The sequence below is a fragment of the Cetorhinus maximus genome, chromosome 15 (genome assembly GCF_964194155.1).
Source record: "Cetorhinus maximus chromosome 15, sCetMax3.hap1.1, whole genome shotgun sequence".
NCBI classification, from domain to species: Eukaryota; Metazoa; Chordata; class Chondrichthyes; order Lamniformes; family Cetorhinidae; genus Cetorhinus; species Cetorhinus maximus.
The window spans coordinates 75,517,030-75,531,391 of NC_135893.1; the positions used below are offsets into that span (position 1 = coordinate 75,517,030).

Below are 14,362 nucleotides of genomic sequence, written 5' to 3' on the forward strand. Positions count from 1 at the left end.
CTCCCATTTAATGCAACTCTAGTTTTATTGAGAGTCTCAGGACATCATTCCTGATTATTGCCCAGTGAATCTGAATTACACTTTTGCCATGCTCCGTGATCTTTGTGTAATGGAGTGCCCAAAAGAGTACAAAAGTACCCCCAACTCCAGCTTAACCAGCTGCGGTTAAACAATGTCTTACATAGATTTATCATTTACCACATGGATTTGTATTTGGAAGCTGTTTATAGGCTCTGAAATCTCTCGTACCCCTTTTGTTTCCTTCCACCTGCAATTTTGCATTCTACAGGTTAAATTCTGACCTTTGTAGCTGTCACAGCTGCATTCCATTGCTTGGAGGATGGTGTAAAATCTACAGGTCTTTAGTGAACAGTTTCTCTGTTCAGCTGTCTCTTGAGTGTGAGCTAACATTGGCCCAGAAATTGCTAGAAAATTAATGGCATGTTCATGACATCTGCCATTATTAGTGTGCAAAAACCCAGCAATTTTTGGCAGAGAAGAGAGACACCATGCATTCCAATTTTCCACAAATCACTAGGTGACTTGCACCACTCCGCCATAAACATCAACAAAACTGCGGGGTGGAGGGAGGGATACAATTACCTTTTTGTGTCAGAGTTTCTGGATTTTCACCATTACTTCAAATGAATCTCATTGCAGCCATTTAAGGCTGGTAATTTGTGTAGCTACTAATGATGTGATTTATGGTCCTGACATGCCACTCGCCCTTGGAAACCCAGAAAGGGAACAATGAAACTGGAGTATCACTCCTGCAGGTAGTAGTTGTAAATTGTAATTGCAGGAAGTAACTAAACATTTTTGTTCTTTTTCTTCTCCTGTCACTTTCTTCCCCCCCCACCCCCAATCAATCCATTAGCCATTGCTCTCTCTTTCTCTTTCTATAAATAATGTCACTTTAATTCACCCTATTTCCTTCTGTCATTATGGTCTTGTTTCTTTCTCTATCCTGAAATTTTATTGGTTCAGGAGATAGACCTTTGGACCCAACTTTCATGTGGTCCCAGTCATCTCGTTGATGTCTCCGTGCCATTATAGGCTCACGTTTTTAGTAATTTGTACCTCAAAATTATGACCTGGAGGATGGGATAAAAATACTCAACTCATGGCACTCACTGCAAGATGCATTGGTGCAACAATTTTTAGGCCGTTAACCTCTATTTTGACCTGAAGTAACTTTTCTTAAGTTATGGAATGACTCTGTTTGAAATAATGTATCTCTAGAATTTTGAATTTTGGGTATTAACGTTTATGCACAATTACATTTCGTCTTTTATTGCAGGCATGGTGAGTGGAGATGATTATGAAGAAGTGGAGAGATTTAATAGAAGAGGGGGCCAAAGTCGAGGAGGACAAAACCGCAGAGGCAGATGGAAATATAATCGGTAATGTGGTGTATAATGACAAGAAACCATTTGTGATCAAAATATCCTTTATGAAGATCTTAGTAACCACATAATTTATTGCACTCGTTTCAAACTGTTGCTGTCTTCTGAATACCTTCAGTATTCACAATATATATCAATGATTTAGATGAAGGAACCAAATTAATATTTCCAAGTTTGCTGATGCACAAACTAGGTGGGAATGTGAGTGGTTAGGAGGATGCAAGGCTTCAAGACGATTTAGACAAGTTGAGTGAGTGTGCAAATACATGGCAGATGCAGTAAAACAAGGATAAATGTGAAATTATACACTTTGGTAGGAAAAATAGTATGGCAGAGTATTATTTAAATGGTGATAGATTGGGAAATGTTGATGTGCAAAGGGACCTGGGTGTCCTTGTACACCAATCACTGAAATCAAGCATACAGGTGCAGCAAGCAGTTATGAAGGCAAATGGTATGTTGACCTTCATTGCAAGAGAGTTTGAGTACAGGAGCAAGGTTGTCTTACTGCAACTGTACATGGCCTTGGTGAGACCACACCAGGAGTAGTGTGTGCAGTTTTGTCCTCCTTGCCTAAGAAAGAATATACTTGCCTTCGAGATATTGCAGCGAAGGTTCACCAGACTGATTCCTGGGATGGCAGGATTGTCGTATGAGGAGTGATCAGGTCGACTAGGCCTGTAATTCACTGGAGTTTAGAAGAATGAGAAGGGGTCTCATTGAAATGTATAAAATTCTGACTGGGCTGGACAGACTGGTTGCAGGGAGGATGTTTCCACTGGTTGCTGGGGGGGTGGAATCTAGAACAAGGGTCACAATCTCAGGATATGGGGTAGGCCATTCAGGACTAAGATGAGAAATTTCTTCACTCAGATGTTGCTGAACCTGTAGAATTCTTTACCACAGAAGGCTGTGGAGGCCAAGTCACTGAATATACTTAAGAAGGAAATAGATTACTAGACACCAAAAGCATCAAGGGGTATGGGGAGAGTGAGAGTATGGCATTGAGATAGAGGATCAGCCATGATATTGAATGGTGGAGCAGGCTTAAAGGGCCAAATGACCCACTCCTATTTTCTGTTTGCATGTAAGCTGACCTTTTTATATGCTTCTGTGCATTTGAGTATTTGCTTTCAATCGCCTATTTAGTGAAGCTAGCACATGGAGTGAAGTCTTTAGTTTTTCATTCTTTTGATGTGATTGTGAGATGCATACCCAATTCTTATTTTTGCACCAATCTTGTGATACTGGACCAACTGTTTTTCAACAATCATGCTGTAACCTCTGAATACCATTATTCACACACATTCTAACAACTGATATTTTGGGCAGGAACAGGTGTTTACTCAATCGTTAACTGCTTTGCTAAGCTTCTTGAATAAATTATCCAAATTGTGAAGTGTTGACTCAGATCTTTTACTTAGCCAGCTATTGTTAGTGGTATTCACTGTCTCTCACTCTGGATCTCTTTCACTTTTACTTCTAAATCATCATCAAATAGCTCAGTTGTTCCACTCTCCCATATCCCGTCCTCTGTGGATGCTTATTTGTGTAATTTGCACGTTGGTTCTTCCTCTGTGGGTCCAAATGCTTGTCCTCGTGAGACCATTGCTGCTTCACTGCAAAGTACAGGTGTATAGATCTCTGGTGAGAACACTGGGATACCCTCTCTAGGCTCAAGCATTATTCGCTGTTTGGTCACTGCATTGTTTCCCTTTAAACCCAGTATAAGTGCTGCAAACTGTAACTTCCAGCTTTACATTTTTTTCTATTGTCATGTGGGGGATCCTTCCCATGGTCAGGATTGAAATTGGGTTGGTAATCAGAAATGGATGGTATCTTTTCTGTGCCACCCTCATTCATGTATGCCCACTAAGGCATTAATTCAACCTGCAAGATAGGTTTTGGCAGACCAGTAGTGAACAATTTTGAATGGATAATGGCCTGAGTTGTGGAGAGCTGAAGCAATCTTAATGTCTTATCATTGAAAATAAAATTGGTGGTGGCAGAATCGTGAGTTCCATGAAAATGCTTTAAATGATGAGAACCAGTAATCTCAGATAAAACTTGGAGAAACTTTTAGCATACCACCTGATCTCAAATGGGATAAATCAAGTCATAACCATGAGGACGACTCACTAAATGGTTAGTTGCATTGTTCCCCATGAAATGCAAATTGTTCTAAAACTCAGTTGAAGGGCTTGGGTGTTACAACTATTTTGATATAATTAATGCATCTGCTTTGTAACTAAATGATGGTGCTTTGGTTTGTAGAGAGGAGGAAGATCGGGATGTTGCTGCAGCTGTTCGGGCATCTATAGCAGCACGAAGGCAAGAGGAAAAGAAGCAAGCTGCATCAAAGAAAGAAACTGATGATGGTAAAAATAGCCAGAGTGAAAAGGAGGTGGACGATACATCTAATACTAAGAATATGGTTAGAACATCTAGTGAAACTGTAGGTTTGTATTAGTTTTATTCTTATTTACTGTAGGACAAAGGCGAGAATTTTAAGATAGCATTTCTGGTTTTAAGTAACAAGTACCATGTACAGATTTTGCCACTATTGGTGAGCCTGATAATACTGACTTCGATAATGAGGAACTCGGCAATAATGACAGGTCAGAAGGTGGGAATTCTGCAGCAAGTAACTCGTCTCCTGACTTCCCCAAAGCCTGTTCACAATCTACAAGGCACAAGTCAACAGTGTGATGGAATAAGCTCCACTTGCCTGAATTAGTGCAGTTCCTACAACAGTCAAGAAACTCAACAGCGTCCAAAGAGCGGCCTATGTGATTGGCACCCCATCCACCACCTTCAATATCTACCCCTTCCACCACCGATGCACAGTGGCAGTGATGTGTACCATATGCAATTTGCGCTGCAGCAGCTCATCAAGGTTCCTTCAACAGCACTTTCCAAACCCACCACCTCTGCAACTAAGGAGGACAGAGGCTGCATGGGAGCACCACCACCTGCAAGTTTCCCTCCAAACCACACACCATCCTTACTTGGAACTATATAGCTGTTCATTTACTATCACTGGGTCAAAATCCTTGAACTCCTCCTTAACAGCACAGTGGGTGTAACTACACCACATGGACTGGAACAGTTCAAGAAGGCGGCTCACTACCACCTTCACAAGGGCATTTAGGAATGGGCAATAAACATTGGTCTAGCCAGTACCGCCCATATCCCGTTTTTAAAAAAAACCTAACACAAAAACAGGATTTTATGGAAAGAAAGTTGCGATTGACAAATTTGATAGAACTCTTTAATGTAATAATAGAATTGTTGGGCAGGGCAAGCTTCTTGGATATTATATTTTATGAACATTTTTGATAATGTACCATGTGAATATTATGGAATAATAGTTTCTGAAGTCAGCAGAAAGGTGATTAACTTGCAGAACATAAAAAAATACCTGTTTATGAAACTGCATTAGCATGGAAGAAGCTTTGGCAATCGGTGCTTGGTCATTCTTTAATGTGTCAAAATGGGGTTGGGGACAGGTTTAAGTTTGCTGATACTAACTTGATTGAGGTTACAAATGAAATGAAAATAGGCAAATTACAGGGGGATCTGGATAAAAAGCTAGCTGGCACTGGTCTTATTCATGTGGAAATGTGCAAAGTAATGATATTGGGGAAAGGAAATTGACAGTTGGGGTACAACCTAATAAACAAGGTGGTTACTTGCTGAAAGATGACTGACACTGTTAGTTCATTGCTACAGCAGTAAAGAAAATAAATAAGCTCGTTGAGTGTATTGCTAGGGACGGAGTATATCAGCCCTGGAAGTGATGATGAGCCTGTATGAAATATTGCTCTGGCCACACCTGGAGTTACCTGGCCAGTTCTGAATGTTCTTGAATGGATACACCTTGGGATGGAAGAGCGTACAGTGAAGGGAGGCTAAATTGAATTAGACACCTGAGATAAAAGGAGAAAGAACAAACGTAGGAGGATCAGGTGGGCGACAATAGCTTTATGCAAGTTTTATGTTTCTACCGAAGGGGCACCTTCTCTGCCTACTGTCTTCCTCCAGCAAGTGTGACAGAGACTGCCATGCTGCGCGGGCTCCTGAACCACACCAAGTGATGCTTAAGAGTTGACCACTACAATGCAAACCATCACCTTCTGAGACAGAAGGCTGCCACTGTCATGTTCTTTTTTTGCTGTATTGGGGGGGGGAGAGAGAGCGGTGGTGGAAGATGGGGCCCAGCCAGAGCCATCTTTTTTCTCTATTGTTGTTGTGGGATTGCTAACATGTGCATTGAGAAGAGTGCCAGTAGTGAACCTATATATGTCAACAGAGTGGCGTGTTCTGACTGGGTGACCCAGTATTGATGCTGTGCACCTTGGGCTTCTTCCTGAAGGGCAGGAGAATTGGGTTTCTGCACCAATGCTTTTCCTTTCCAACTTGTATTAAGTGGTTTAAATGTCTCCATGTCTTGAACTAACAGTATATTTCCTTTCTCTCCCTCTCTGTAATTGTGGTCCAGTGGTTTTCTGTTTAGGAGTTTGTCTGCAATTATTGAGATACTCCTGGCTGTCCCATGTCCTACTTGCAAAAAACAAATGTTGGCTACAGAAAGGAGAGGATGTAATCATTATAAAGTAGATAGCAACCTAAGTGTTGGGTAATAATTGGTCAGCAAATACAAGAAAATTGAGAAATCTGAGACAGAAATTTCAACTTGACTCTCGTTTGAAAAATGAGATGAAGTTTACACTCGATTTGTATTTTTTTGGTGACTCACTAAAATGACCGGCGTAATACTTACAGCATTCCTAGTGGGGGGGAAGAGAAGTGTTTTCATCTATAGATTTCATTCCTTACATCTAGTGACGCATATGCACTTAGAAATAAAATGAATGGGCATTGTATGTTGGAGGATTTGGATTTAAATGGAAGAGTTCCCCTCTGCTAGCTATAAGGTTCCTGGGTACAGCAAGTTTGTGCAGTCCTGAAGTTTTCTGCTGAGTGCGTGTAAATTTCACAGAATTGCTTATGACTTGACGCTAAACAAGAGTCTTGCTATGTCTGTCATTGGTTATCAGAAAATGGGCGGGCACTGTAGTAGGGATGTATTCCATTGTGGAGGAAGTTTTATTTTGCTTCTGAAGTATGCTGTACCTGACTTGTGGAATTAAGTCCAAGGTGGTAGAGGCTTTATTTCATCTGCTTTGAATTTCCCAACCTTGAGGCGCATTTTTAATTTGAAAAAGAATTGACTTTACACTGTTAAGTAACATCGTATAATACAATTTTTGGTCACAAACATGGCTTGTGAAACTTCTGAAAAGTATGCCAAGTAATTTTTCTTAAGTTTCAATCATTGTTCGATTTATTTCAAATGAAGCTTATTGCGTAACCGTAGAGGTGTGGGAGTAAATTAAATTTGTCTTTATTTAAAGGTACCAAAGAGGCTGTTAAAGGTTCTTCAAAGCAAGAGAATTTCCAAGTTCTGGGTGCAACTGCTCCACCTAACCCAAGGTACATAACTGAAGTTTTTCTGCAATTTGCAAAATTCATTTTTTAAGTAGTTGTATATAATTCACACATCTTCAGTGAAGATTCCACAATGGCTTTATTCTGATTTTAAATTTGTTTATGTTAAATACTCTGGCTCACCACCACTTTCTCAAGGGTAATTAGGAATGGGCAATAAATTCTGGCCTAGCCAGTGATGCCCACATCCCGTGAAAGAATTTTTAAAAAGACATCTTTGGTGATGACATTTCTGCTGTAGTTCAGCAATAATGCCATGCGAAATTGTTTTGGAATTTCAAGAGGTAAGATGGTACAGAGTGGGAGTTTCTTTTTTTAAAACGTATGATAAAGGGACGTGCTTTTTATTCAGTTTTCAAATAAAAGTTGAATATGTAGAGATACATATGATTTGTCAACTATGTAATTTGGTTTTTTAAGTTGGCCAGTTTATCTCTTGATAACGTTACTGAAGTTGATCGCCTCGCGTGGGGGTTGATCCCTGTCTATATTGTTGGAAGTGAAACTATATGGAGTAGACGTGCAGAGAATATTACTTCTGTGAACAGTGCTGACTCCATTATGGTGTGCTATGTTTCATTTCCATATTTTCATGGTGTAGTCTCCTCCTCATTATACTTTGTAGCATAAAACCATTGACATACTCCAATATTATATTTAAGCCCTTCAAATCAGTTAACTCTTCTGAGATATGAATAACACTTTGGCAGCATGAGCTAAAAGAATCAGGCTATGTAGCTTTTTCTAAGTATATATCTGACAAATGTTCTTTCTTTTTGGCAGTTCTAATCATTTGGTTCCTGTTCGCTTAAATGAAGAGGAGTTTCCCAGCTTATCTGCTTCAGCACATGCAACTACCACAGGCCTTACTCCAACTTATACTTCTGCAACCAAGAAAAAGACCACTTTTCAAGAGGAGGACTTTCCTGCACTTGTGTCAAAAATTAAACAGCAAAAGCCGTCAATGTCTACATCTGGATCTGCATGGACTAGCGTTCCTGGCAAAAGTGTTTTGAAAACTATCCATTCCAGCAGCAGCAATTCTAATCAAGCTGTTAAAAAATCTTTACCAACTCATAGTACCAAAGCAAAAGCAAAAAATAAAGCCGCTTTAAAATCTGATGAGGAGGAAGAGGATGATGATGGCGGATTGACAGCTCAGGAGTTCAGAAGTGCACCAACAATGTTGGATATTTCTTCTTTGTTAACTACTTCAGCACAGACTGTCTCTAAAGTTGGTAAAAAGAAAAAGATAGGTGGTGAAAAGCAAAATTCATCGCCAGCTCCAGATAGTGATACTGTAATAAATAAAGCTCAAAAAGAGAATGTTCCAGAAATTAAACAAAGTATACCAGTCACCAGTGTGTTGAATGGTCACACTGACAAACTATGCACTGAAAGTGTATGTACACTAAAGGAACCACCAGGTTTTAAAAAACCTGAAGATAGTCCAAGTCCTTTACCAGAAGAAGATTTTCCTGCTCTAGGCAATCCAGTTTTACCAAAAAAGCCACCTCCAGGTAAGAATTCTAGGAATGATCGTGCTGTACTATATTGACAAATTCTAGTATGTAAGTAAATTTGTAAACGTATTGGAGTTGAAATGATCATTTTTGGTGTGCCTAAAATGGTTATTCTCGGGCTTTGTTTTTAGTTTGAGATAAACAGAGCTTGTGAGAAAATGGCTAGTGTTCTTGAATTATCACATCTGTTCCCTGTATTATAAAATGAAAGCCACTGTCAATGATGACCCTTTCTGGGGATATGCTGGTCAGGCATGTGGCTATAGAATTGATATGTGGTAGTAAAACTGAACGTGTGGGTGACAATATATAGGGTTGCATAGGTATACGCACACAAACAAGCTATTTGCCCCAACCAGTCAGTTCTGATGTTTATGCTCCACTTGAGCCTCTTTCCATCTTTCCTCAACTAAATCTATCATTGTAACCCTCTATTCCCATCTCCTTATACTTGTCTAGCTTCACCTTAAATGCACCTACACTATTCACTTCAACCTCTTCCTGTGGTAACGAGTATTACATTCTCACCACACTTGGGGAATTCGGAAGAAAATTTTTTACCCAGTTGGATTTCTTGGCGACTATCTTATATTGATGTCTTCTAGTTTATAGTGGTCCCCACAAGAAGAAACATTCTCTCTCTATCCAGTTTATCCAAACCTTTCAAGATCGGGTCACCCCTCAACCTTTTTTCAGAAGAAAAGAGACCCAGCCTGTTCATCCTTTCTTGAATATGTATACCTATGCATTTCTGATGTCATCCTTGCAATATCTTTTCTGCATTCTTTCTGTGGCAACCAGAATTGCATGCATTCATGTGGTCTAACCATGATTTAGCATGCTTTCCCTACATTTCAATTCTATCCCCACATTTCAATTCTATCCCCATGGAATTAAAGCTTAATGCTTGTTTGTTTTTCTTTCTTTTATGGCCTTGCTAACCTGTGGCATAATCTTTTGATGTTCGGTGTATTTGTACTCGAGTTCCCTTTGTTCCTCTATGCAATCTAATAATAAGTGACTTTCCTGTTCTTCCTACCAAAATATACTACCTCAGATTTGTGTTGAGCTTCATTTGCCAATTATGCCCATTCTGCAAGTTTATTAATGTCCTCCTGTAATCTGTTGGAGTTCTGATCAGCACTGAGTAGCCCCCCCCCCACCCCCCTATTCAAATTTAGAAATTGTGTTTTTGATCTTGAATTTTAAATTATTGATATAAATGTGCTGTATGTACCAGACACTGCATTAGAGCAGAGCAGATGTTCTGGCCTTGGGACCTGAAATGTTTTTTGTTTTGCTCTAACCCCAGATAGAGAAGACTTTTTAACACATCTATTTTTATTTACTCCTTGATCAGTCTCTCTCTGCTCTTGTTTCTATACATGAACATTATTTTTAAAGAATTGGTAGATTTGCTAATTTCTAGCAAAGGATTTAAGTGTGTTCAGTTGGCTTAGAATGCTGTTAATAACTTTCCACAAGACCTGTTCTTTTGTATTTCTGAAAAAAGAGACATGCTGTTGAAACTTTTTCGTCTTGAACTTATCAGGTTAGATGCAAGAATACCAAATCTCAAAAGTGCTGACTGTACTCAACCAGGCCAAGCTTGCAACATTAGATGTGATCCTGCGATTGGACAACACTTGCTAAAGATCCCAGTTGTGCTCAGAATTGCACTAACAACCAATTTAAGATTCAGCTGGGCTTGAGGTGTGGCTCACCTTATGCATGCTACAAGCTACGTATGTTTACACACATGGCCCCGTCCTTTGTAAACAAAAGGAACATGTCCAAGCATTGCGCCTTTTTCAACTAAACAAAAGCTTGGGGGACAACCATTCTCTGGTTCATTACCCATGGCAATGCCTTGACCAATCAGTTGATTTGCCTGTTTTGAATTTAAACAAAAGTTTAGTGGTTAATTGTTCCCTGGTGCATTCTCTATGGCAGTGCCTCCACCAATCAGAGCCTACTTGCCAACGAATCAGCACCCTCTTCGCATGCAGTAATAAGTTGTTGTTCTCTTTGAGATTTGGTATTCTTGTGAATTTGTCCTGATGAATGCAAGAGGAAAAGCTTCATCAATGTCTCTTTTTTTCAGAAATATTCAAGTTCTGTGCTACCAAGCAACTACCTGTTCTTTTCTTGAGGATCCTGCCTGGTTATCCTTCAGCCTTTCACCGAATCTCAATTTTAAGTGACTTTTTTAAAAATGTTTTCTGGACCTGAGCAAGACTGGCATTTATAACCAATCCTTAGTTGCTCTGAAGCAGGGTAATAGAACTGACTGACTTGCTAGGCCACTTGAGAGGTCAGTTATAAATCGAGCAGCAAGTCACTAATAGATCGTACAAGGTAAGGACAATGGGTTTCCTTCCCTAAGACAGTGATCCACTAGGTTTTTTTTTACTGACAATCTGGTGGCTTTGTGGTCACTTTCCCCGATTTAACTTATTATTTTAAAGTACTTTTAGCACCATACAATGTCTCAAATCCAGCTGTCCAAAATCCAGACATTTTTTAGTGTGCTATGCATCAATTTTAAATAAAGTTTTTAAAAAAAACTCACCTGGGCAATTCAGTTAGGCAGTGCATTGGCATGGTGTGGTGCTTGACTAGGTATCCCCTTCACCACTTGTGTGCTGGCCTATTCCTGCACTCTGATTGACCCCCCCTCCCCCAAAATCCAGCAAAATCTGAAATCTGGCATAGCCTTGGTCCTGAGGTTGCCAGTTTTGAGACACTGTATCTGTGCTGAATTCACATTCTCAAACAGCCATAGTGATATTTGAACCAGTATTCTCTGGATTACTGGCCTAGTGACACATTTCAGACCTTGAAGGGAACATTGGAAGAAGCAATTAGATTTTATGATTAGGAAACATTTCTGTAATTGTACTTTTGAATGAGTATAACCTTGTAACCTTGCTGCCCAGTGTCGGAATAAGGGCATGTTTTTTTAACCTGTTGTAGTAAGTGAACATGGGGCTTTTGCTACTGTCCAGACAAAGCTTTTTAATAGTCAATGTATGCTACTCTAGTGCGATGATTGTTAACTTGTTAAAAGGGTGATTTGGTTGCAGCTTTGTTATGGGTTTGAACCCCAGATCAGGATTTTAGTGTATGTAGACTGCTATTTTAGTGGGGCACTAAGGAATTGGCTTATTGTTAGCGGTGCTGTTGTTGGTGTTAAACCTGCCTCCTCTTCCCCCCCCACCCCCCGCCAATATCTTCAGTAGGGAGATCTCCTGTGCTGATCATTTTCCACCACCTCACACCCCATATTAACACCACCAAATGTAAACAGTTAACTTGTCATTCATTTCATTAGTGTGGGACTTGCTGTTGTTAAAATGGCTGTGTTTGCCTACATCCTGGCACTTCAGACTAATTCATTAAAAATGATGCACATTAGCTTGTTTCTGGGAAAATTGGTCAACATTATATGTGCTTGTTAAAATGTAACAAGATGATTGTACATTCAACAACAAAAAAATCTATATTTAATTCAAATTCACAGTCATGGGAGTCCCAAGTTGTCTGTCTTTGCCACTGTAGGGCTTAAAATAATCATCTGTAGTTGTGGCCAAACCTTTACACGTTAGTGCTATGCAACTTTCAAAATCTTTAGCCGTAGGTGATTGAAAATGTTGTTTTAAACTGTCTGCCTTGCTGTTGATAGCTCTATATAGACATGTTATCACAGATTTCCAGGCTTCCAGTCTGCCATCATTTGAACAATGCACTGCGTTGTTTTAAAATGTGTTTCAGGTTTGAAATGGATATTCCTGACACTGTATGTAATCTTCAGCCATTTTAAAACTTGGGTCACTGAAATTTTATTTGTAAGAACTAAATGCTCCTAGTCAAAATTGGAGCCATCTCTTTATGGAGAAGAGGTTCTAAGGATTGTGTACTGGAGAATGGGTAAGTGCTTGTATCAATATTTGGCGACTAAGGAAATGCATGGAGATAAGAGTTTCTCAAAAGGCAGGTGGGGCTTAAACCCTGTGTATAAGTAAATGTGAGCTCAGAGGCTTGCTGTTAGTGTTTCAGTGTAGTGCGCCAATGAATGCTTTGCTTTGATAGTGCCTAAACTACTGTAATGACAGCTAAAATATCTGGATTTTCCTTTTTTTATAAGCAATTTAAAGTTGTAGCGAATTTCAGACATTTAATTCTGAATTTATTTTTTATCCAGGTTTTAACAACTTATTACAAGTGAAGAGCCCACCATCCAACCTTCCTCCTCCACCAGGATTGACTGCCCCTGTTAGTAAACCCCCTCCTGGCTTTACTGGTGTCCCTCTGAATTCAAACATCAGCGAGCCTATGATTCCAGCACCAAAACAGTATGTAAATTACTTTCCACTGTGAGGCAATTCTTCTTTTGTTATCCACTTTAAAAATCAGGGGTTCAGTACTGGTGGATCTCCCTGTCAAAACAGCACAATTAATTTCTATTTCCTTAGAATGTACTCTGGGGGTGCTTCATTTGTTTGGATTTTTTAAATCTAAAGAATCTCTACTGAGCTTGCATTGTTGCAAAGTATGAGAGCTATATTTTTAGAAGGTGCAAGTCTGGTAATTTTGGGAAAGCTCCTGAATAGTGAATTCCTGATGCATTTACTGAGCTGTTCCACCATAAAGCCCAGGCTAGTACTGCTTTTGGGAAGATTTTGCTGTATTGCCTGTATTTATGTGGAGAGCACTACTTGCAAAGCATCAATGGAATGGAACATTGCAGTGTAATAAAAGCAAAATACTGCAAATGCTGAAAATCCATTTTCAGCATGTGCTGTTTTTATATCAGAACATTATAGTGGCTTGACTAGCCATGTGCTTTATTTCTGACTCCATTGGAGATTACACAGGTTACTGAGATCCAGTAGCATGTTGCATGCCCAGTGATCATCCCTTTCAAAATATCCATAGCAATATAATTTTCTACTGTTATTTAAGCTAAGACACTGCAATAGTCTTATGTATCTAATGCAGGAAATACAGCAGAAAGGTCATCAATTCGATTTTGATTCGATTGTGTTTGGTATCAGTTTTTCATTGAACCAGACATGTGTAACTCTCCCTGAGTCCATTTGCGTGTTCATTTTGGTTGCCGCTCTGGGCCCGAACCCATCAATCTATTTTTCTTTTAATTTCCTTTCTCTTTATCCCTCCTAGATCCCCCTCTTCTCTCATCATGTCTCTTTCTCTTCTTCACTCTCTGGTACTCTGTCCTCCCAATTCCCTACCCCAACCCTTCAGTACTCCTCAACCTTCCTGTTCTGTTGCTGCCACTCCAGGCTTTTTTCCCTGTTAAACAAACCTACATCCTCCTTTTGTGCATCTCTTGGTGTCCTCTGATGGCTCATTGAGGTATTCAGTGCTGGCTCATTATGTGCAGCAACCTCAATTACCTCATCTCGTCTCTTGTTGACCTTCTTGCCCAGTGCTCCTGCTGGAGGCTATTCTTGCCAATCATCTTCCTGTCCTATTCACAGTTGAAACTGTGGACTCTGCCAATGAATCATCGCCCACCGTCCTTTCATGCATCCCCCTCCAGAATGCCTGTTCATTTGTCCATGAATTTATTGTAAATGATTGCATCAACATTATGGCCTTAACGGAAATCTGGCTGAGGGGTGACTATGACATCTTGCCACTTAATGAAGCCTCTTCACCTGGCTACATCTTCCACACTTTTCTTGCCAAGACCGTCATGGTAGTGGTGTATCACCAGGTCACACCTTGGCTTAACCTCCTAGTCCTCCACTTTCTCCTCACCTTGACCCACCCCTCTTTTAAAATCATTCTCTACTGTCCTCCCAAGCACAATAAAAATGTTCTCATTTGCTTTCCTCCTTCAGCACTGAATGACTTCTCATCTTCGGTGATTTCAATCTCAGCCTCAACTTATGT

At 39.9% G+C, this 14,362-nt stretch overlaps 1 protein-coding gene across 2 annotated transcripts in view; it reads left to right on the forward strand.

Moving 5' to 3' along the window:
• znf598 (zinc finger protein 598) overlaps window positions 1-14,362 on the forward strand; it is a 37,135-nt gene that overhangs the window by 14,021 nt on the left and 8,752 nt on the right. The window contains exons 6-10 of one of the 2 annotated variants that reach the window (XM_078558673.1): window positions 1,301-1,403; window positions 3,681-3,865; window positions 6,824-6,902; window positions 7,701-8,437; window positions 12,645-12,795. In XM_078558673.1, the coding sequence (XP_078414799.1) occupies window positions 1,301-1,403; window positions 3,681-3,865; window positions 6,824-6,902; window positions 7,701-8,437; window positions 12,645-12,795 (1,255 nt within the window). Of the gene's footprint in view, window positions 1-1,300; window positions 1,404-3,680; window positions 3,866-6,823; window positions 6,903-7,700; window positions 8,438-12,214; window positions 12,371-12,644; window positions 12,796-14,362 lie in introns of those variants that run through there. The other variant, XM_078558674.1, reaches the window with a different exon arrangement.